Genomic DNA, 25,374 nt, shown 5'->3' on the forward strand with positions numbered 1-25,374 from the left:
CTTGGTAGGCTGATCGTTTGCATTTTTCTGTTTCATGAGGTAAAGCTGCTCATGATCATTTGTTAATTTCATCTATAATATTTTACCCATGAGCTCACATCCTAAATGGAAGTCATTGCTTTTGGCTGCTGTTTCCCTGCTTTTCAAGGCTATTGTCTCTGACTTGAGGCAATTTCTAGGGACTTTTGGCTTCTTTGTGGCTTTTTCCCCCCAATAATACTTCCTAAGAAAGGGGTGATTGTTTCTTTATTTTTGTCTTTCATTTTTTAAAGTTGACAGCTTATTAACTAGATTGAGTTAGAGATGTTGTAATCACATGTAGTGTCTTTTTCCTTCCTTCATCTTCCCTTCTAATTTGGTATTTATTCTGGTCTTTGTTTCAACTAGTCAGTGATTTCACTGTATTCAGACAGCATATTATGAAGAGAATAATATATAACCAACTGTTTCTTCTCTGTTAAGAGATAGTTTCATTTCTTCTGATGTTTTTAGGTACTTAATACTTGCAGCACCTTCCCAGTTTTCTTATTTTTATGTGTTTGTTTTGGGGGTACAAAATTTATTGCTATACTTTGTTTTGACAGACATTCTTCTCAACAAATATCCAGACAAATGCCTTTGCAAAATAAATACCAAACCCCCTCTCCCATGAGATCATCAGTTAACAATAGAAATGAGAGATGCGCACTTTAACTTTAGCAGTATGGTTCTCACATTGACTTTTTTTTTTTAAATGATCAGTTTTGTTGTTTATCCATGTTATTTTTATTTGCAGTGTAAATAGAAGAAAAACAAAACAATCTAATCTGAATGTTATAAAATTTTAATGGCTAAGGTTGATCCAGAAGAAGAGATATAAAAAAGTTCCTCCTCCCATTCTTTGCAGAGGGGAGACTATGAGTGTGGAAAATTGCATATGTTAGACTTTTTCAGTTTGTTAGTAAGCTGTACTGAGCTGTTTTTTCCCCCTCTTTTTTTAATTTGTCGTAAGGGATGGCTACCGGTGAGGGGATGAGGAGAAGGCTATTTTGGGAAATTGTAATTGATTTGAAAACAAAACACATCCATAAGTTTTTTTCAGTTGGAGCCATCAAAAATTATAATTGACCTCCTTGGAGGTATGATAGATTTCCCCTCCATAAAGACCTTCAACCAAAGGTTAGATTACTGGTAGTCAAACTTTTCTCAGATCTGGGTTAGACCACTTGGTCTCTCAGATGTTTTCCAACCTTGAGATTGTATGAGTCTTCAGTGTGCGACAACCAAATGTTCCATGAAATGATGTTTCTTCCTACCTTTGGCTGCAAAATCCAGCCACCCTGCCAGCTCTTTTATTTGCTTTTCCAAGGAGAATCTCTGAGCCAGTCTTTCATTTTGCTACAGCTTCTTTATACCTTCTGGTCTGATTTATCAAGAGAATGTCAATATAGATACGGTTCATTTCCTCCAATACTTTGTCAGTGGGAGGTCATTGGACAAAGAATATATGGTGAGTGCCAACAATTATATTAATATTTTTAAAAGGTCTGTGAGGTAGGTGATTGTTAGTGCCCTCTCCTGCTTTTTTTTTTTTTAACTACTCTACTGTGGTCACTGCAAACATAAAGGGGAATTGTATAAAATATGGGGTGTATGTGGCTTTTATGTTTAATCTGGACTTCTGTAGGAGATTTTTTATTTAAAAAATTACTTATGCAGTTAGGAATGATCTAGTCTGATCCACTCATTCTGCAGATGAGGGAAACTGAGGTCTTGAAAGATAAAAGTAACTTTCCTGAGTTAACACAATTAAGTAGTGGTGGAGCCATGACAAGAACCTAGTTTCCCTAAGTCCTATCTTAGTGCAATTTGTATTATAGGGATTCTAGAAGTGAGCATCTCAGCTAGGATCCATCTAAGTATGAAGATTATATCAGTTATAACTTGTCAGTGATGATACAAATGACAGCAGGGAGGACACCCCAGAATAAGGCAAGTCATTTCCTTAATCCCTTTTATCTCAGAATTAAGGGAAAAGTTAAATACTTTTCATAATACATTTTAGTGACTTAAATGAATAGACTAACAATGTTCATTTAGAGAACAGGGCTGGGAATCAGACAGTTTTATAATGTACATAGAATCACTTGTGGATGTGAAAGCCCCATTCCTTTTCACTCATTCTTTTAACAAATCATTTCAAAGTGGAGAGCTATAACTTGGTGTTCCCTAGTCACAAATCAAGCCACGGGAAATGTTTTGTGTATTTGTTTGAACTTAGATATATTTTATGACAAAGTTGAGATTCCCCCTAGGTAGGGACAGGTAGTTCTGTTAACAATGACAGTGTAACTCAAAAACTTCACATTATTGTCAGAAAATGGAACAAAAACATTAGGTGAATAGGTTTTTGAGGTATGCTTCAAAATACTGGTTATATTATGATTATCTGTATTCTGTGTAGCAGTAAGCTGGGTATACAATATTGTAGCTAGTAGGTAAATTTTTTTCCTTTTTATTAATTAATATTCTTAGTAGAAGATGAGGGTGAGGGTAAAAAACGGAAAACAGTAATAAAGAAAAAAAACCTTTCCCGCCCAAACCATCTTATTTGTAGTGTTTAGCAGATAATCTCATTTACTTTGAAAATAAACATGCTGGGAGACAGAGCCATTATGGGGGATTAGAGGCAGCAACTCAGCTGAACTCTCTCAACATTCCTCTCCAAACTTTAAAATAACACGTCAATTCCTGTTTTGGAGTGGCAGAACCTACAAAAGGTCAGGCTGAGACATTTTTCCAGCTGAAGAAAACTTAGTACATTGGCGGGAAAAGTCTGTGACACTGGGATATTGGCCTGTCCAAAGCACACTTACAGTGGCAAGAACAGTTGTAGTAGCAGCTTCTAGAGCTCTTAACCCAGAGACAGTAAGGAGATCAGAAAGAGATTACAGGGGACTTGTTCCTGGCCACAGTTGGCACTGATTGGCAGCTGTGTTTGCCCATGCAGTTCTGGATCTTACTTCCAGGATGGAGAGGAGTGCTTGTCACTCAAAAGGGAGCAGATACCCTGGTTTCAGAGCCAAGAAGGTACTAGCACTTGTAGCGGCAGGGGAACAGGGAACTTGGTCACAGTTCCAAGGGCCAAGACTAGAGCTAATGCTTATGGCTGCAAGGGAACAGAGGTCCTTCCTGGGTAAAGACAAGGGTAGACACCAGGAGAGCAGTGACCACACTTCTCCTCTCATTACACTGCCTTTGAAGCACTGCAGATTTGCAGATCCCCAGAACTAGCTCTGAAAACAGCAGCACAAAAAAGCCTAAAGCTTGGGACACTGCTTCTCACACCCAGATGAGCAGAGCCCGACTTACCCAAGACATAAAATCAGTAGACAATATACAAACAGCTACAAGTAAAACCTCAAAAAAAAAAAAAAAAAGCTAATTGGACACAAACTCACAAGAATTCTAGGAAGAGTTAAAGAGGTTAAGTGATAGAAGAAAAATGGGGAAAAGAAATGAGAGTGATGCAAGAAAGTCATGAAAAGAGAACAAATAGCTTAGTAAAAGAGGCACAAACAAATGCTGAAGAAAATAACACCTTAAAAACTCATAATTGGCCTGATGGTAAAGGAGGCACAAAAATTCACTGAAGAAATGAACTTCTTAAAAAAGTGGAATAGGCCAAATAGAAAAGGACGTACAAAAATTCACTAAAGAAAAGAACTCCATAGAAAGCAGAGTTGTCCAGATGTAAAAAAGAGGTACAAAAGTACCCTTAAGAAATAATTCCTTAAAAATTAGAATTGGGAAGGTGGGAGCTAATGGCTTTATGAGAAATGTAAGGCAAGGAGAAAATGTTGCAGACAGCCAGAAAGAAGCAATTCGAAAATCATGGAGCCAGTCAGAATCCCAGATGATTGGAATATGATATTCTGGAAGGCAAAAGAGCTAGGATTACAACCAAGAATTACATCCCCAGGAAAACTGAGTATAGTGCTTCAGGGGGAAAAGTGGTCTTCTAATGAAATAGAGGACTTTTCAAGCATTCCTGCTGAAATGGCCAGAGTGGAATAGAAAATTTAACCTTCAAATATACAACTCAAGAAAAGCATGAAAAAAAACCCATGAAACTGAAATCATACAGAATATTATGGTCAAAATGTTTACATTCCTATATGGGAAGAGGATTCATGTAAGTCTTAAGAACTTTTACCTTTATTAGGGCATTAAAAGGAGTTATATAGACAGAGGGCTTGGGTGTGAGTTGATTGTGTTGGAATGAGCTCCAAAAATTATGAAGGGGTGAGAAAGAGGAATGCACTGGAAGAGGGAGGAAGGGAGAGGCAGAATAGGGAAAATTTTCTCACATAAAAGAGTCACACAAGGAAAAGCTTTTACAGTGAAGGGGAAAATGGGCAGTGGTGGTGGCAGACAGTGCTTAAACCTCAATCGTATTGGAATTGGTTCAAAGAGGAAAAAAATACACACACACACACACACAAACACACACTCAGTTGCATATAGAAATATATCTTACTCAGTAGAGAAGTAGGAGGTAAAGGGGATGGGGGTGAGGGGAGATGATAAAAGAAAGGGTATATTATGGGGGGACAGAGGTTAGAAGCAAAACAAACTTTTGAGGAGATGCAGGATAAAAAGAGAGAGAGAAGAATGAATAGAAGAAAACGGGATCGAGGGAAATACATAGTTGGTAATTATAACAGTGAATGTCAGTAGGATGAGCTTACCCATGAAATGTGAACTAAAAGCAGAATGGATTACAAGCCAGAATTCAATTATATATTGTTTATAAGAGACACACTCAAAACAGAAAGACACATACAGAATTAAAATAAAGGAGCAGAATCTTACATGCTTCAGTTGAAAAAAAAATGGCAGGGTTAGAACCATGATCTCAGTAAAAATCAACTTAATTAAAAGGTTTAATCAGGAAAACTCCATTTGGCTAAAAGGTAGGAATGAGGTAATATGAAAAAAATACAGTAAGTTTCTCTTATAAAGGCCTCATTTCTCAAATATATAGAGAACTGAATCAAATTTCTAAAAAATAAGAGCAATTCTCCAGTTAATAAGTTGTCAAAGGATATGAACAGGCAGTCTTCAGAGGAAGCAATCAAAAGTTATCTAGTCATGTGAAAAAGGGCTCTACATCTCTATTGATTAGAGAAATGCAAATTAAAAGAATTCTGAGGCACCACCTCACTCCTCTCAGAAATGACAAATACTAGAGGGGAGGAGGGGAAAGTAGGTACATAAATGACTTTGTAGAATTGTGAACTGGCCCAGTTATTCTGGAGAACAATTTGGAACTATCCCTAAAGAGTGAACAAACTGTGACCCCTTTGACCCAGCAATACCACCACTAGGTCAGTACTCCAGAGAGAGATCAAAGAAAAAGGAAAAGGACCTACGTGTACAAAAATATTTATGGCAGTTCTTTTTGTGATGGCAAAGAACTGAAAATTGAGGAGATGCTTTATCAATTGGAGAGTAGCTGAAACAGTTGATATGATTGTGGAGTAGTTTTGTGATAGAAGAAATGAAGAGGGGAATGCTTTTAGAAAAAAATTATGTGAAGACCTTTATGAACTGCTACAAAGGGAAGTGAGAAGAACTGACAGAACAAGGTCGTCAGTAACAGTGCTGTTGTAGTGATGGTCAGCTGTGAAAGATTTCGCTACACTGATCAAGACAAATTCCAAAGGATTTAGGATGAAAAAGTACTGTGCATCTTCAGAGAGAGAACTAATGAACTCTGAGGGAAAACGGAAATATTATTTTGTTACTTCTTTTGCTTTTTTTAATACGGCTAATATGTGAAATATGTTTTGTGTGATTTCACATGTATAACTGATATATTGCTTGCCTTCTTAATTGCTGGGGAGAGGATCTGGGAGAGAGGGTGAGAATTTGGAACTCAAAATTTAAAAAGAATATTAAAAAAATAAATTTTTGGAAAGAAAAAGTAAAGATAACTATTTTAGTTTTTAAATAATCTTTCCTTTCACATTTACCCTGCATATTGTCCTTGGCATTTTAAAGTAAATAGTAGGTTAGCTTTATTGGGGATCAGGAACCTCTTATATTCTTATAAATATGTGTAGACTTTGAGTAGAATAGAATATTCTTTTTCTCAGTCATTTATAAGTTTCAGTTGCTTGGGATTTTGGAAGACTGAACATGATTGCTTATTCTTTTAGTTATTTAAGACAGGGAAAGCATATTTATTTCAATTAGAGGGAAATTCATGTTGCCAGTTCTGCTTATACCACTTTAGATCTGTAGGTTCCATGGCTGAGAGGATGAGTAGTCACTGAAAATCTAAAAATATGGAAAGGCAAATTTTCTCTTATCTCTCAGTCGTTCCCTTTTTGTTAATTGTACACTTAAGGAGGCACATTAACAGGTTGGGGCCGCTATGCCATTTAGGTCTCTGCAAGTAGACACTGAGAAGTCTTACTTTAAATGGTTCCTAAATGACTTGAAAAGGGTACTCCCCAATCTTGGAAATTATTACCAGGGTATTAGCTGGGTGCTAGGGAAATTAGAGTCTGAGTTATAAAATAACCAAATTCTAAGCTGTTTTTAGACTAAGCTAATGCCAGGGCATCTGTAATATCATTTTGAATTTAATCTTTTTTGAATACAGCGTTTCAAATGTCCATTCAGTAGGTGTTTGATCCCCTTTAGAGCAGGCTATGGTGCCTAATAAAAATGAAGTGATTTAAGTTCCTTGTGGCTTTTTCCATTTTTAAATCACTCAGGATTTCTTTCCGTCTTTAAGTGTCTCAAACTTTTTATTTATTATCCAACAATAATGCCAGTTAGCTATATAATAACTTTTACTTATTTAAAAAAATTGTAAAGTAAAACCGAGCTATTATAGATATATCATTGCACCCTCAAATGAAGAAATGATGTTCAGGATAAGTAAATTTTTAAAAAGTAGTTGGGCTAATGCTGTATGAAGCCAGACTTGCATTTCACATATGTTTTACGTATGTGCAATTTTAAATTGAAATAATGGAAATATAAAAGCCCAGTAGGCTATGTCATGGGTTTCTTTCAGTGTAAAATCCTTTTAAGATAGAGATAAGTATGTGGAAACTCTGAATCTCTTTGGCCTGAATTTTTATTTGCTAAGTAAAACCCTCCATTTACAAACAAAGCAGTTTATTTCAGCAGTATCTGTATAAAAGTTTTGTTTTTAAAAGACAAACTAACTGATAAATTTTATTTTAATATTGATTTTGTCTGTGGTCCGAAGACTAGGCTCAGTGTAGAGAAAGACTCATCGATCTGTTGGCAATATCAGCCAAAAAACTACTACATTTTTAAAAACATAATTGGATAAATTATAAAGCATATATGGAAAATCAAACAGGCAAGAATATCTTGGGATACTCTGGGGGAAAAAATGAGCTCATGAAAGTAGTATGGCTTGCTCACCCAAAGTTTAAAACATAAAGCAATTATTATCAAAACTATTTGTTATTGAGCATCAAATAAGGGGAAAAATGGAACAGAATGGAAATGTCAGAAAGAGTCAAATATTAAAATTATTGAAAACTCAAAACTGGAGAAAAGATTCATTATTTAATAATGTTAGGAGAATTGGATAGAAATATGGCAGAAAATAAATTTATGATGCCATCTTCTACCACATACCGTTATCAAAATTGCAAGTGATTGATGTAAAGGACAATAGAAAGGTATAAGATGGGTTTGTGAGGCCTGTAGACTATTACCAATGACACCTTTGGAGGAATGTGTCCTGAAGAGTATTTATGGTGAGAAACATGAAGTGGGCCTGTACTATAAGAAGGATGTTCACATGCACAGCCTTAGTGTTGCAACAGTATACAAAAAATATTAAGCATATGAAGAAGCCCAGAGCAAGGTCTAAGTGTGTATTTGGTAGGTACTTTATGGAAGACTTAGGAAGGGATAAGGACACGAGTTGTGCAAGTTGAAAAGACATAGAAGGATTGTGATCAGTGGTGATACCTATCTCCTCTTACAGTACATGTAACCAAGAGTATTAAAGACAGAGAATACCTGGTCTTGGAAAGAGTACAGGATTTGGAGTCAGACAACCTAGGTTCACACTCTGGCTCTCTTGCTTATTGATGTGTGATCTTGAGGTACATCTTCCATTTCTTCTTCTGAGGCCAGCTTAGTCATTATCATTACCCAGTGTTCAGTTCTGTTTGGTTGTTGTTTCTGAACCTTAGAATATTAAGATCTTACTTGTAAAATACCCTCTTCCTCCGAGGACCACATACTTTTTATTGCTTTGATTCCCAGATGGTACATTAGGCTGAGGAAAAGAAATTTTCAAGACATATTTAAGACTGGAATTAAATTATGATATTTGGTCTGATGATCTATCTTATTCTGTACTTTCCCCTCAGCTCTCAGTGTTATTAGGTTGTATTTAGTTATATTTGTGTTTTTATTTGTATTTAGTGATCATCTGTGGTGTAGTAGGAAAAAAATATTAATGATAATCAAAAGGCCTGGGTTCTGCCCCTCCCCCCACTATTATCTCTAGGAAAGTCATAGAGTTCACAATTTGCTCCTCTGTAATAGGAGGTGCCCATAGGATTTCAAAACTACCAGTGCTATGAGAGGGGAGTATAGGTGCAGGCAATCTAAAGGAAGCTGCCTTCCAACTCAAGGAAATACTAAGACCTGTCATTTTCAGCCTGCTTCACCCTGCTTTCTGATATGCTTCTTTGTTCCTTCAGACTGGTTACAGCTTATGCCCTGGCATTATTGGAGTAAAATCCAGAGACAGTGCTTGCTTTAATTTTTTAAGGGGATTGAGCAGAGGAACACTGTTCCCCCCTCCCCACTCCACTTTAAGAAGGACTGCATTCCAAAAGTTCCTTTGTGAGTTAGTTATTTGGGCTTAGAAGACATATTCCTAGAGAAATAATGTAATAAATGGTGGTGAGGTTCCCAGGAAGAAACAGTGCTGTTAAAATACTAGTAATTAAAAGCAAAGCAGAATTGAATAAAATGTATTTTGAATTTTGTTCTTGACAATCAGGTTTGATTATAGGGAAGAATGAAGAGGCAGATGGAGACTTGTAAAGAATCTGAAAGGAAATTCTGGTTACTATCAAGGGTTCCAAAGATTGATGACTCTGGTTATTACATTTAATTTTACTTCAGGACTTAGGATTTTCATTTCTGTGGTACAGGCATGTCATTACCATTGCTTTTGGCTTTGCAACGATGATTTGGATCATTTTCTAGCTCATAGTAAAGCGAAGGAGTGGAACGAATGGGAATAAAGATTCTTGCAAGGTAACTGAGCAAGAATGGAAAGAGAAAGTGGAAGGGGCAATGCAGGTTAAAAGGATTGTGTCTGGAAGGAGAAGAGGGAGAGGGAGGAAGGAAGAGAGAAGAAGAAGAAGGAGGTGAAGGAGGAGGAGGGGAGGGGAAGATGTGAGTAAAGACAGAGGGAGATAGAGGGGAAAGGAGAAGAAAGAGAATGGGGAGAGGGACAGGGTGAGGCAGAGACAGAGAGAAAGGGAGAGAGGAGAGAGATCGTGAAGTGGTATTCTTAACTGGATCATAAACATTGGAAGAGTAGTGGGGAGTGTAACATGTACAAGGAGGAGGAGGGGGAAAACTTCTGGGCCAGAGATGTTCCTGTGCTGTGAGCCCAGAACTGTGTGGTTGCTGTCCTGAGTGAATGGAAAGGAAGGAAGAGAAGAGGGTCTTCATAGTAGATGGGCTTAGAGAGTCCTTGCAGAACCAGTCCTTGCTGTGCATAGAGTATCCACAAGTGAGAAGTTTGGAACTGCTCCTCTGTAGTAACCAAGAGCATCAGTACTGTTCCCTGTCACGTTCAAACCAGCTTACTCCCAGGGCTTGCACATAACTGATTCTCAGTAAGTATTTGTTGGTTTGAATAGGATAAGGACTGAAGATGCTTTTGGTTGCTGCAGAGGGGCACAAACATATAACTTGTAAACATTCCATAAATGTGATTTATGAGTTCTTTATAACCTTTCTCATAGACACACATTTTAATTTAGTAGGAGGGCACCTATGGACCTATTTTGTAAACTAACAATTTTTGGGATAAGACTTTTATATAACAACTCATTTCCAGACGTATTTGCTGTTACAGTATCTGTTCACCTCTTCATCCTCTGGGCAACTTTTAGAAAGTGAATTAATTTATCTTTTAGAAATATATTAATATATCTTCATGGTTTCATAAACTTTTTCAGTATAGGCTTTAACTTGATGACAGTAGCATGAGGAGGAATGAAAGAGGAAAGGAATATAGAGGCGCCTAAAGTGAAGTGTCTTGCTCATTAGCCTGTAGACTGGGCATATGTTTGTATGGTCAGTGTGTTTGTGTATGCAGAGCACTATGGGAAGCATGGGAAACTCTTTTAGTGAGTCCAAGCATATACCATTCAAAGAAAATCAATTTTCTGTGTTGGAACTTCTATTTGTGATGCAGAAAATATAGTGAATGCCTTTATATGAAATGAAATGGCTGTTTCCTGTGAATGTTTATAAGATGTTATTAAAAACATATGCCCTTGCTTCCCCAGACTTTGTTTAGAATGCTAGTTGTACACGTTTAGCTTTGTGAGGAGCAGCATCTGTAACAGAAATGCTAGTTTTGGCCAGTGTCTTTTAGTCACTTCCTCTGGTAAAGTCTCACTGAACTGGGACCTCCACTTACCACGGTTCATTTCTTTACCAGGTACTAGTACGAGATCAGCCTTTAGGTGTTTTGTTTTGTTTTGTTTTTTGATTGTTCAGGAAAGAACCAAGATAATCAGTGTAATAAACGATGTTTATTATTTTTCCAAATTCTCAGTTTCCGTAACTATGAAGTTTTAATTAACCGTAGAAAAGAGAACTTAGTAAGACCTGAGGGCATCAGTATATAGAATAGGTACATAGAATTTTTCTGTCTATCCTTGCAAATATATACTTCCTAATTTGCTGTTCCCTTGACATTCTAGTCTACAGAAAGCTAAATTGTTAGTAAACTAAAATTTGTCAGCAGTGAGCTAAACTGTGTAGCACTTATGATAAATGCTGCTTAGTTACAGGGGGCTTTTGAGGTACCCCTCAGAAGTTAGTCTTCAGCATTGTTCTTTAAGTCAAGTAGTGGTAAATGGGTAGTGTCACAGATAATCTGAAACATCAGATTGTCTGAAAGCCACGTTTTTTTTTTTTTTTTAAATCTTTGGGATGCATTCTGTGCTCTTTTGAGCAGTAAACTTCCCTTATTCATATTTTCTTTAAGCTAATATTAAAATGAAATTACATTAACTTAGCATGCAGCAGTGTGTGTGTGTGTATGTGTGTGTGTACATACTATGGGGAAAACTACCCAAATGGATGCATTAAATTAATTAAACTTAACAAACTTTTTTAAAAGTACTTTATATGGTGCCAGCTACTGCTTAGGCACTGGAGACTCAAAGATGGAAAGCAAAAAGCAAAAAAAAAAAAAAAAAAAAAAGCCCTAGCCATCAAGGAAATTACAATCTAATAGGGAGAGGGAAACCAGCCTGTAGTTCTAAGTTCAGCATTTGTAATTTAGAACTGGTTGTCTTTAATCTTTCAGCCAATGACTTATTGAAGAGTATGAGCAACATTTTGTTCAGTCTTGTCCAACTCTTTGTGACCCTGTGGACCGTAGCACTCCACGGCTGTCTGTGGGGTTCTCTTGGTAAAGAAATACTGAAGTAATTTGCCCTTTCCTTCTCCAGCGGATTAAGGCAAACAGAGGTTAAGTGTCTCGCCCAGAGACATACAGATAGTGTGTGAGGTTGGATTTGACGCCAGGCTCAGTGCTGTATTTACTAGCTGCCTCAACCTGAAAGGGACCTACCAAGTGAATAGCAACGTTCTTGGCTTCTTCATGTTGTTCGTTTTTTATGTGTCCTTGCTAAATTACTTCAACTCAGTCTCAATTTTCTTATCTGTAAAATTAGGATAATATATGTCTTATTGACGTCATAGGATCGTGGTGAGGATCAAATAACAGGCTATGTGCTCATTATAATTACAAAGGGCTATATGAATGAAAAGTAATAATCCTTCTGTTTTTAGAAAAGAACACACAAAGTTACTTAAAAGATGAAATAATGGAGAAACCTTTGTTTACTGCCCTTCATCAATATAAGTGAGGCAGAAAATGGAGTGACATTTGCTTGCCACTGGTGTTTTTACTGTTCTGGGGAATGCCCGGAAAAGAATCTAAAGGGAATTATTCATAAGTTGTGAGGTCCTTTAGATACTTCTACTTGCAGATGGACATTATACTAATTACATCAAACCCTGAATCATTGCAGAGTCTCCTAAGCAAAGTCTATAATCATTCAAAAGAGTTTCCCATATCCATCTGTAATAGAAGTAAGTAGTTGAAGAATGTCTGTTATCCAAACTAGCATATGCAATTATTAGTCTGTCTATCAGTAAGCACTTATTAAGCACCTACATGTGCCAGCTACTGTACCAGGCATTGGGGATACAAAAAAAAGGGGGGTTAGGTGGACTGAGAACCCATAAAACTGGGCCATCACCCACCTTCACACACACATACACACATGCATACACACACAAACATGGACACATGCACATACATACTGGATACGAATAGACACCAGAGAAAGATGGACTGAGAGCCCATAAAACTGGGCCATCACCCACCTTCACACACACATAGACACATGCATACACACACAAACATGGACACATGCACACACATACTGGATACAAATAGACACCAGAGAAAGATGGACTGAGAGCCCATAAAACTGGGCCATCACCCACCTTCACACACACATACACACATGCATACACACACAAACATGGACACATGCACACACATACTGGATACGAATAGACACCAGAGAAAGATGCAGAATTAATTAGGTCAGAAAGCTAGATTACCTTTGGGAAATTGTATAATACTTTTAATGACCTAAGCATCTCCCAGAAAGATGCTCATTATTTTTAACACCAATATACTTGCAGGGATGTCGTGATTAAAACTCATGGCATACCACAATCTCTGCAGAATTAAAGTTTCAGAATACCCAAAAGGCCACAGAACGATGTAGATCCATGGTAGTCTCAAACATGCCACAGCACATTACTAACAAAAATTATGAAGGAGAAGCATAAAAGATATTATCAGAGACATATATGAAAAGAGGGTATTGTAGTCTAATAGCACATATGGGAGATAATTGATAGATAAAGCACATGCTCCGCTGGTACCCACATAATGTCAAGAGATTCAAAGGAAGCTCTCCATCGTAGTGATTGGATTCTCCTGCCTCCTCTTTTCCTCTTCCCCTACCCCCGAAGGGTTTATGGGAGGAAATGAAACAGTCACGCAAAACAAGAGAGCATAAATATTCTGTGATTTGCTCCATAGAACAGTGTAACCACATCAATAAACACATAGGTCTATTAATTACTGCTTTAGTAAACTGGAAAGATACCAAGGAATTCCACAAAATCACTGACATTTCTTTACATTATTAACAAAATGGAAATAAAGAGAAGTAACATTTTAAATAACCATAAAAAGCATTAATCAACTGGTGCTTTACCTACCAGGATATCCTGGTCTTGGAGTCAGGCAAGTTTGGATCAATTTTGGAGCGCTTTCACTGTGACCTTGGGGGAAATAAGTCATTTAAACTCCCTGAGCCTCTATTTCATCATCTCTATAATAGGGATAATATAATATTGCCTTCCCTAACTCTCTCAGAGGTTGTTTAGAGGGTGGAAAAGCAATTGTAAATTATAAAGCCCCACGTAAATGAGATCCTACTGGGCAAGGTCCTTTGCTGTTTCAACAGGACTGCTAATGATGGCCCTAGCTTTTCCTTTTCCTCTTAGAGTAATTTACAGAGTATGGTAGTGATTAGAGGAGTGTTGATGTGAGATACAGAGGTGAAAAGAGAACAACAGCAGTGTTTATCTCATTTTTAGAATGTGGGCAAGGAGAAACCTTGCACAGGCTCTAAGATGGGAAAGGGATAATGGAATTCAGTTGTCCTAACTTGGCCAGGATATGGGTAGGTAAATATGGAGGTCTTTATTACTGATTGAAGTGGCCATTTTTTGATGCAGAGCTGTAGACCCTGACTAAAAATGTGTTGATTGTTCTAGAGTCATATTGGTCCTGACTACGTCATTGTAAGGGATATGTAGCATTGACTTAGATGAAGAAAGGAGACCGTGGAAGATGGTTGAGATGTATTGGCAGTATCAGAATAGGAAGTAGGACATAGCATGATGAGAGACCTGTAAGTGTAGGAAAGAGAGCCAAACCCCAACTGATACCAGATCGGAGCCTCAGTTACAGATATGTGCCAGTAGGAATCAGATCATCTCCTTTTCCCCCACTTCACGCGTGGGGAGAGTGACATCCGTTTGTATATGTCCAGGAAGCACAGAGAAGGGATATCCCTTTGTTGTGATAGTATGTAGAATGAGGACCCAGCTAGGGGCAGTGATTCAGGAAAGAAAGATGGGGCATTTAGCAGCAGACATATATATGATGAAAGATTGTGGATGAAGGAATTCAACCTAACATGCAGCTAGGCAGCATGGGTTCAACTGTGTCCCACTACTGGTGCCATATTTAAAGTCAGGGACACAGGAGCAGGGAAACTTGAGGGAAACAAGCCCAAAGAGAAAGGGGTGCTAATTCTGTTTTTGAAGTGAAGACATTTCAAAGCCAAGATCAGCAGTGGGGCCTATGATTCCCTGCCTGAAGCAGTAATTTAATTATGTGCCATGCTGTGACTGTACTTGGCCTCTGCAGAAGGAGATGGGGTTCTTTTCACAGGAAAAGACTTTCCCTGTTACTTAGCTATAGGCTCATACGTGAGTCTTTTCTGCATTTGTTATCTGTTCTATTATCTGTCCTATGGTTAATATGCTTGTTAGCCTGAGTACTTGCAGGAGAGCTGAAGGCCTTCTGTAGGGAAAATAAGAGTCTGATTCTGATGTTCCCAGAGGAAACCCTCTGTGAGGGGTGTGAGTCAGATATCATCTCTTACTGAGAGGTCCCCAAATTTGTACCATGACCCATTTTGCCGGAATTCTGGGTCTGAAACATGGGTACATAAGGCGTTGTTGTTAGTCACTTGTGTGCTGCTGAAGAAACAATAATGGCTCTTGGGACCTATGTCCAAATACTTTTGCCTCTTACCATTACTTTGTGTGTGACCTTGGGCAAGTCCCTTAGCCTTTTGGGACCCAATTTCCTCATTTGTAAGATGAAGAGACTGTGCCAGATGGCTTCTGAGGTGCCTTTTAGCTCTAGATCTATGATCCTCTGAAATCAAAATAGGGTGGAAGAAGAAAAACAACCGAAAAAGAAGCCTGGACTTGAAAAAGGAAATTGAACTTTCAAGATGTGTTTGTCTTTTGTTCTTGTATCCCCATTAAATTGGCTTTACTCTGGAGCCAGTATTTCACAAAAGAAATCAGAAAGCCCCTAAATTCTGGATGGATTCATATGGAAATGTGATTATACTTTTAAATGACACATTCTTAGTTTTCATATAAAGAACTCTTTGAAGAAACTCCAGATAACCTTGGTCAATTGCTTAACAAACAGTTCCAAGTTTGCTCACAGTTTTGACTTAAAGTTATGGCTCAGCATTCTTCGCAGACGCCTCTGACTTAGACTTTCAATGCCATCTTTAAAAAAAAATCCAGAAGGGTCCCTGTCTCATTGGCCCCTTTGAATCTGACTAGAGTAGACATTGCCTTTTAGTGTTACAAACGCATTTTCCCTGGATTAGGTTATCCTTTTTCAGGGTTATTTCCCCTTCGTCTTTGTCACTTTGAATCCAATTTAAGTCCATCCTGGTCTAATCTTTACTCTTCTGTTATTTTTTTCTTTTGGAGTTAAATTTCTAATAACTATTCTGGTTTTAAACTGCCTTTTTCTATAAGAGATTTTCTCCAAAAAAATGACTATTTATTATAAATTACTAGCCAATAAAAAGGCAAGGTACATTTTCATCTTAATGTACTTATTGCATTAATACAAGGACAATTAAGCTATCAAACTGCGATTAATAATAGTGCTGAAGTATTGCTTTTCTTTTTAACATCCATGCTTGAATGGCCTTCAAGTTTTATTCTTGAATTCTGAAGGACTGTTGTACGTAATGTCCTTATGTTTTCATGAAAGTATAGAAGGAGCACTGAAAAGAAGGAGAAAAACCTGGCTCTCTCTGCTAATTTAGATAAAAAGGAAAAAGGCTGGAGTTTTTATTAAGCAGTGACAGTCTTCTGCCCTGTCACCGCTGGTGCCTTTGGCCATGGTGATTAGGGAAATGCTTCGGGCTTTATTTTAAGTTATTTTATTCCTGAACTTTCAGAGTGGCATGTAAGATGCAGCTTCTGTTTTCATTAGTGTCCTAGAAGGTACATTTCTGAGTCCACCCGGAGTCTTGCAGCTCCTGTTATCCCACCAGAGCTTTCCACCCCTCTTAATTAGCCAGCTCGTCTCCACTGAAACACAAGGAGACAGAGCTGCCTGTGTTTGTTAGAGATACGATCAAACCTCCTCCTCTTCTATTTCGGAATTTTCAGAGTTTAATTTACTGCTTGTTAAATTTCAGACCTTCAAAATGTTGGACTCCAAACATACATTTGAGCATTTTGGGAAATGCATTGTTTTGTCAGGCATCTCAAAGGGACGCTGTCAAATGAACATAGACCTGGCATTTCCTTACCTTCACTACAACACCACTAAATGGTACTAAAATATGCACAGATTTTGTTTGTGGTGTATTTAAAAAAATTGATGTACAATTTTGCCTGAACATCTGTTGGAAAAATTAAAACCCCCATATGGGTGTGTTCATATCAGACTACAGCTTTTGTTGACAGTGTGAAATTTTCTCTCTGCTGTGTTTTGAGGTATTCTGTTCACAGTGCTTAGTAATAAATATCCACATGGAGACAGTTTTCTTTTGCTACGTGCCATACATTTAAGGCTGCTTTCCCACAATATGATCCTGTCACTTTCATTTGCATTATTTGTTATTGGTGTTTGAATTCTCACTGAACAGGAAAAAAAAAAGAAATGTTTTGATCATCATTGATCGAAAAGGATGAGTTTTCCTTATTCCATTTTTGTTTTCTCCATTTTTAAATTAATAGGAAAGCCATTTAATCATATAGCCAAAGAAGTTATGCACCCACAAGTTTTAAGTGGTTACTTTCTTAAGACGCTCTGATCTAGTCGCTGTCCTTTTTCTTCAGTCAGCAGACCTAGTTTCATTATTTTCTGAGAAGCAAGGTGGTTGTGGTCTAGGAAATAGAAGATATGGATTTTTGTCCCATTTGTACCAAATACCAGTGTGATCTTGGGTAAGTCATCTTTGTAAAAGAGAGAATTGAATTAGGTGAGGCCAAGATTCTTTCTGCCTCTAAAGTTCAATGACTCTTCCAGTATTTTTAAAATAAAAGTATAACTAAAAACAATGGTATATTTTTTCTGTTTTTCTGAGGAGGTGAGTTCTGTATTTTACATGATTATCCCTCAGATATGAGTACTCAATCAGTACTTTATCAGCTGGAATGCATGGGGTGTTGATGAAGGTCTAGCACCTCTAGTGTGAGGGCTTGCTGAGCCATTTGCGGGCTGCTCAATCTACCTTTGGTGTCGACCATCACCTAACTCTCACCTGAGGCTACAAGAAGCTGTATCATGTGCAGTGGCCACACCTGGTAAAACTATCTTAGCAGATGGGCTAAATCAGGTTGAGGGTAACTGATGGACCTCACACCTGTTGGTGATTTAGGGGGATGTGTACCCCAGGCATGTGAAGACTTCTTTCAGATGACAACAGTTTGTTCTAGTGGCCAGGAAAGCATCTGAAACAGGTGTTGTGGAGGGCTTAGAGCATGGTCAGGCATCCAAGACACCAAGGTCATCCATTGCATCCCGTGCCATCACCAGTCATCTCTTGTCTTGCCATAGGACCTCCATGCCTCTGGAAGAGCAGGTGAGTCTGATGAATTCGGGCAAATCTGCCTCATTTAAATCTAGTTCACAGTGGAAAGTGTACTTGTAATTGGTAATGTAATTGGTCTTCTCAGAAGATGAAGGCTAAACCACAACAAAATCTCATCAGCCAATCAGTTTCCTTTTTATCTGTGGTACAAAAGACATTAGAAGTCATCAACGTTATGCCATTACTGTGGAGAAGTAACATCATAGAAATTTAGGGTTGGATGGATTCTAAAATTAAGCTGAAAAGGAACCTTAGATGGTCCAAGCCTCTCCTTTGTGAAATGAGGAAATGGGCATAGAGGGAGTGAAGTGAAGCCCAAGTTCATCTGTGGCAGATACGGGGTTAGACTCCAAGTGTTTCCCTGATACCCTGGATACTCACTACCCCCTAGAGAACTCCATTTAGAGCCTAGAAATGGAGTCTGTGATAAGTGTCAAAGGGCAGTGGACTTTTCCCTCACTTAATTTATATTTATTTTAGTGTTAGTGAGCGTTGCTTGAACTTATGCAGAGAAGGATTTTTTTAAAGATGATTTTGAGTCCAATGAACTTTCAGTGCTGCAGTCTCAGGATGCAAACCTTTGCTGTACTTGGGTGCATGGCACCTGTAGATAGACTTCCTCTGTGTTTACTTTGCTTATGGCATCCCTCGTGACACTTGTGTTGGTGTGAGCTCCTATTTCTTAGTTTTATATTTACTCTATATTTACTCTCCAGGGATCACTGAACAGAGTTATCTCAGTTGCACCTCTCACAGATGAGAGGTAACATATGAGCTTAACATAGGCTTGAGGAGTACATTGCATGAGGACATTCCCCGGAGACTACCCTTTGCCTCCATTGGTAGGCAACCTACCTTAGTGGCGAAGGCAATCAGGACACCTGGGTTCAAATCCTGCCTCAGACTCTTAATAGCTGGGTGACCCTGGGTAAATCACTTAACTTTATTTCCATGCCTGTTTCCTCCTCTGTAAAAATGAAAGGGTTGTATTCAGTGGGCCCTGATGGTCCTTCTTGGTTGCAATCTATAATCCTTGAAGTTACAGGCTTTTTATTAAGAAAAGACCAGAAACATAAAACCCAGTAGGATCACCTGCCTCGCATTTAACTCTGGGACAGTGAAGATGCAATAAAATGGTCTGTTAATACCTGCTTGTTCTTGTCTTATGTTTTCATAAAGGATGCTCTCAACATAAAAATAAACCATTGTCTTAAAATGTTTATAGACTTGAGAAAGTAAGACTGTGGATTGGTAATAGCGAATGGCTTCCTGTTCACCCTTTTGGGGGGGGGGGGGGAATGTGGTTGTACAGTTGTCTTTAGATATCTTTCCCTGTTGGAGATATCTTACATTTTTGGCTTTGAATTCAGCATGGCTTTCCTCCATTTGCTCTTGGTCACTGGCTCTTTCCCATAGTCCCTGAGCCCCTGAGGTTTTGGAGTCCAATTTTGGTGGTTCCACTGTTGTAGATGACAAGAACAGATCTCTCTAGAAATAGTGGCCGATGTGTCATTTTATATGTGTTTGTTGCTCTCCTCCCATTTAAGCCACAAGTGCTCTCATGCTCGTCTTGTCTGACCGGATAGCGTGCTGCACTTTCTCCAGGCCTAGTTTCTCCTGTTTTCCAGCGCTCTTGTTCTTCAGGCTTCCCGCTCCCTGGTTGTTTGCTTATGAATTTACACTATAAAGTAATGTTGCCCTTGTCTCTCCATTTAGCAGAACAATCAAGTATTGGTTTCCAGAGGCACTTTATTGACCCTTTTAGTCTCCTCCTTGTGGGAGCTCTTTTCTCTCAGTTGGGTTTTTTAGTTAATGAATCAGCAAGTATTTATTAAGATCTACTATGTGCCAGGTACTCTTCTAGGTCTTGAGAATACAGGTGTGGAGAATGAAATGATCTCCACATTCAGTGAGCGTCTCTTTTCCTCTTTGGAGCCATTGGATCTTCTGATTAAGCCATCTCAGCACCCAGGGACTTCAGAAGTCTCCCACCTTCCAGAGAATCTCTTCTGCATCACCACCTAAGGGCCACAGTGAGGCTGGGTGTGACTCAGCAGAGATCCTCGACCAGTCAGGTGGAATATGATGAAGGTCATTGTTGCTGCTTTGTGAGGAATCATCAGGGTGGGTGAACATGAGTAACTTGCCTGGATTAGTACCCTATGTAGGGAACAAGATTGAGAACTCTTAAGTGCCTTCTGGGCTTTGTATTTTGTCCTGCGCCAGATTTTGTGACTTTTCAGGTCTTAAATGCTCTTTGCAGTGTGGCTGGTTATTTGTAGATTGAGGCCAATTGCTCTCCCAGTTCTGTGGTGGTGGGAAGGGAAAGAAGTATTTATATAACATCTCCTATGTGCCCCAGGCATCATACTAAGTGCTTTATTATATTATCTAATTTGATCATTATTACCCCTGTTTTACATTTGAGGAAACGGAGGCAAACAGATAACTGAATTGCCCAGAGTCACACAGCTAATATGTGTCTGAGATCACTTTTGAGCTCAGGTCTTCCTGACTCCCAGCCCAGAGCTCTACTCCACACTCCACTTAGCTCCTGGGATCCCAGGAGCCCCCTTCTGGGGATCCAGGAAGCTCTCCCACTGCCCCTGCAGTGTCTTAGGGAAATTAGATAATAATTGGTGTTTACGATTAGGATTTGAGAGTGAAAGAGAAGCTTCTCCTTCCCAGGGCAGGGGAAGGTGACAGGGAGGAGGAGAGATGCAGCCAGAGGAGTCCATTTCCAGAATGACTGGCTGGATTTATTTGAGAGACAGGGTTAAAATATAAGACAGTCTACTAAAAATTAGAGATCTGAGGAACACAGTACATCTTTCACAGAAAAATGGATCAGTTTGTTCGAACTTAAACTTCTTCCAAGGTTAGCAAAAGGTCTTCGTATTCTGCCCTGGCTAATGCTGACCCACTGAATGATTCCAGGTTGGTCCTACTTCAGAAGTTCCCAACTGGGCTATGTCCAGCTCTAGTGGGTCAGAGTCAAGGTGCCATGGGGAACACTGGGGAGATAACCATATTATCCTACTGAAATATTCCAGAAGTATTAGTGTCAATTTTTAAAAAATTACATGTTCAAATTTTCTTTGTGAAAAATTAATCTTCCTTTTATTTCTCACTTGCACGTTAGCCAACAAGAGTTTTCTCTGCACCAGGCACTGTATTCGTTTATATATACTGGGTAAACTCTAGAATGTCTGTCCTATCATATCAAATAAGGAATACTTTATTGATTGATCAATACAGAAAAGATTCAGCCAGGCAGTGTGGGGGCTGAAAAAAGTCAAGAATCCTTCCTCTCCTGTCTCCAGATGATTCAGCTCCATGGCCTCAGTCTTAGGTCTGCACAGCCCCTTTCCACCTTACTGAATTTTTGAAAAGTGATGATTGTTTTTCAGATAAAATTTTCTTTTATCCTTGTTTATAGATATCAGTGATGTGCGGAAGCATAAGCCAGCTTACCTCGAGGCAACACTTGACTGGTTCCGATTATACAAAGTGCCTCAAGGAAAACCAGAAAATAAATTTGCTTTTAATGGAGAGTTTAAAGACAAGGTAAAGATGGCATACATTTTGACATGCTTTTCATAGTGCATCTTGCTGATGGCAGCTTCTTAAAGTAATATGAATATCTGCATGGGATATGAACACAAGAAGCTCTTTGATGTGTTCCTGATTTTGGTGTCATATATGTATTTAAGCAGATATTTTGATTGTCATTTTATTTAAAGAATCATTTTAAAGAATTTTCATTAGTGAATCGTCAGAGGAACTTAAAAGAAATCCTAATACAAAATACATAAGAAATGAGATGACATTCCCTCTTCCAACCTGTCATAGAAAGAAGACTTCTGCCAGAGTCATGAGAATCTGCTCCTTGACTCTCAGATTCACCCATACCAATTTCCCATGGCACAGGAATATACTCTCTTAAATGGAAGACTCTCCATTTGCTTTGCTGGGTATGGCAAAGAGGGAGCTATACTCATTTCCTGTGTGAATCCCTGGGTAACTTTCTACTGAGACTTTATGCCCCTTTGCATGAATTGAGCTGCATAAAAATATGTAAGTAACATTGAGCTTTCTGGCCTCAATAGTTACATCTTTTGATATAACCCATAGGGAAAAAACACCAGAAATATATTAAATCTTCATTGGTTTGAAGTAACTGGGGAAGACAAGTAAATTCCTGAAAGGCTTTTCCTTAGAAAATGTCTTGAAATAAATTTGACTTTTTCCAGTAGATTACATATTAGTGAATATACCAGTGAACTTTACATGCTGTCTCAGGGAGGGAGGGGGGAAAGAGGGAGAAAATTTAAAGCTTATGAAAGTGATTGTTGAAAACAAGTAAATTTAAAAAATATACGAATGAACTGTAATGAATGAGGTGAGAGACAACACTCTGGAGTGACTAGAAAGGTGGTCTAGTATCAGGAAGAGGTGCTTGGCAGAAGGAATTTCCGTATCCCAAGTTCCTACAACAATGAAATCATATGTACAGATAAAAACAAATAAATGAGGGTAGTATAAAAACAATTTAAAAGTAGACCTAGGTTATGTAATGATTCACAATTAAATAAGATCAGAGGGCTTATAAAATGTTTTCCTCACAGTCTTAAAGTCGGTAGTATAAGCATTACATTTCTAGTTTACAGTGAGGAAACTGAGACACAGATCAGTTAAGAGTCACACAACTAGTCACTATTGGTGATAGAACTCAAATTCGTGTCTCCTGACTCCCAAACCAGTGTTTTTTCTGCTGTTCTATTTTTTCTCTTTTGAAATTCTTTACCATATGACAAATAATTATGAGACCTAAAAGCTGACTCATTGAAGCAATCTGTAATTTCTTAAATTCTTTGTTTGGAGGAAGCCCTTGATTTTAGATTGTATCCTCCTCACATGTGAAGAAAACCTTTGGACTTTTCAGAGGAAAAAAAGATTTCCAACTTTTCCCTCAAAAACCATGTATTCCAGCTTTGAATCACCACAAATTCTAACTCAGTAGGGTTCAAATGATGTCTCATTGTATGAAACACCTCAGATGTCACGAAGATTTTATGATTTCATTTTACCGCGGGCCAAGTCAACCTGCATACAAATTTTGTACAGGCTGAATTTTATACATGCGAAATAATGCATTATTTCATTTGTGCAAACATTGTGTAGTTTACATAATTTTTATGCCAGATCAGTAATTTTGTGCGTTACTTTCTACTTCTTCCATATAACGTGATATCTAGTAAATTGTCCAAAATAATAAAAAATGACTAATTAAATGCTGGGTAGATTGTAAAGAAATGGTCACACCCCTACATTGTCAATGGATTTGAAAATTGGTGGGATCTTTTTTCATAGTATTCCAGGTTACAAAATTAATCATACTGTTTGATTTTATAATTCCAGTATTGAGAATGTATCCTAATGTCATTATCCCAAAAAACGTGTGTGTGTAGTGGGGAGTGGTGGTGGTAAAGAACCATTTAAAGATAATTAAATCAGCATTATTTGTAATGGTGAAAAACTAGGAACAACCAAATTATCTAATCATTTGGTTATGGGTGAACTAACAGGTGTATATCAATGTAACAAAATGGAATGTTAATAAAGAATGATGAGTATGAGGACCAAAAAATAGGGAAGCATTTATATGAGCTAACTTCAAGGAAAAAAAACCAGAACCTCAAAAAATGTTTCTATACTATGAGTATATAAAAGAAATAAAGCACATAATCTTAGGACTAAATGGATAAAAGAAGAGAGCAAAAGGGGACGTGTTATATATGGTAGGAATAAGTGATAGGTGATTAACAGGTGTTATTTGCATGTTGACTTTTAAAATTGGAACTAATTTTAGATGAAAGTTATTTCACATTTATTGTTGTTTGAAGTCAAGTTCCAGATAAATTATTGTTTAAAGCTGTGGTCTCCAAACCCTTTAAAACTCAAGGAGAAAATATAACTTGTCCAATTAAGGTACTCCCAAAGATGGCTTCCATTCTTTTATCCATATTCTCTCTGCTTTTATAAAATAATCAATCCCATTGAATGCCAAGACCAGTTCTAAATACTAGGTTATTTTGGTAATTAATATGAAAACATTTTGCCTGAAATTTTCTAGTACGCTGAGGGAAGCATGGGTTTTGTTTCCTAAACTGAGCATCTGAAATGGTTTCACTGAAAGATCTCCTTTCCCCTTTAGTAAGGGCAAAATAGATCTGATAAAACTTCCTCTGAAAGGTCAAGTCACAATTTTTGTGAAAACCACAGAGCTGCCAAATCCCTCCCAAGACATTTCGTTTGGTTTTAAGAATGGGGAGAAAGGGTGGTGGAGTCACTGATGTTGAAAAATGGAAAACAACTTTAATAGAAATTACTTGAGAGTTTTAGAAAAAATAAAGTAAGAACCTATTTTAAAGTAATAAAGCTTGATGAGAAGTTCTCTGTAAGCTCCAGTGCTCTTTGACTCAGTATCTTCTACTGATGCCTTTATGGCAAATGTCATGATTGTAGAGTTATTAGACAATGTAATTTTAGCCAATGCTACCAAATACTAAATTCCAAAAGTAGTAGAGAATTTAAAATTACCTTGAGATGACTTCAATGTTACAATATTAGTGCGTAATGAACTTTGCTGCTAAATTAGTTTTTAACAAACTTGCTGGAATTATTCATGTGTTTATCTTTAGAATAAATATATTGCATTGCTTAAAAAACAACTAATTGTCCATTTCAAAATATTTCTTTTGCTGCTAACCTAGGATTTCGCTCTTGAGGTTATTGAATCTACCCACAAATACTGGAAAGCCTTGCTTCATAAAAAGTCTGATGGAGGAGATATAAATTGGTAAGAATCTGGTCTAATTGAGTTATATTTTATATTACTTTTCTTCTTATTCAGCACATGACGGTGGTTATAAACCCTCCTTCCCCTGTGTTTTAAAGGTCTTATATGCCTGTGATATGGTAAATATTCAATCAGTTTTCATGATAATGACACTGAGCCTTTTCCTGACAATCTAGAATAACTGGTCATTACAAGGGTATGTTCACTCCTGGTGAGCTTTTATCTGGGGATAATAATTGTGACAGTGTTTTTAGGGGGAAAAAATGAAACCAAATTTTCAAACAAATGAGTGTCAGAAAACAAACTTTAGCCTTATTTTGTCCTTTTAGGTAATGATACTTTCAGTATATTTAAGTGCAGGTAGGCAGGATTATGACAAAGCACTCACTTACATAAATAAGACTTTCCTTTATTATTAGCAAAATCCTGTGAGAAGCATTAAAGGATGCCATATGC

At 37.8% G+C, this 25,374-nt stretch overlaps 1 protein-coding gene across 14 annotated transcripts in view; it reads left to right on the forward strand.

Moving 5' to 3' along the window:
• Positions 1–25,374, forward strand: part of PPA2 (inorganic pyrophosphatase 2) — a 113,786-nt gene that overhangs the window by 69,783 nt on the left and 18,629 nt on the right. For all 14 annotated transcript variants that reach the window (XR_011970159.1, XM_072623066.1, XM_072623067.1 and 11 more), the window contains 2 exons: positions 21,496–21,623; positions 24,833–24,918. Coding sequence is in view for 13 of the 14 variants with exons in the window: in XM_072623066.1 (XP_072479167.1) it covers positions 21,496–21,623; positions 24,833–24,918 (214 nt within the window). In the remaining variant the exon portion in view is untranslated. The remainder of the gene's footprint in view (positions 1–21,495; positions 21,624–24,832; positions 24,919–25,374) is intronic.

Source organism: Notamacropus eugenii, chromosome 7 (genome assembly GCF_028372415.1).
Source record: "Notamacropus eugenii isolate mMacEug1 chromosome 7, mMacEug1.pri_v2, whole genome shotgun sequence".
NCBI classification, from domain to species: Eukaryota; Metazoa; Chordata; class Mammalia; order Diprotodontia; family Macropodidae; genus Notamacropus; species Notamacropus eugenii.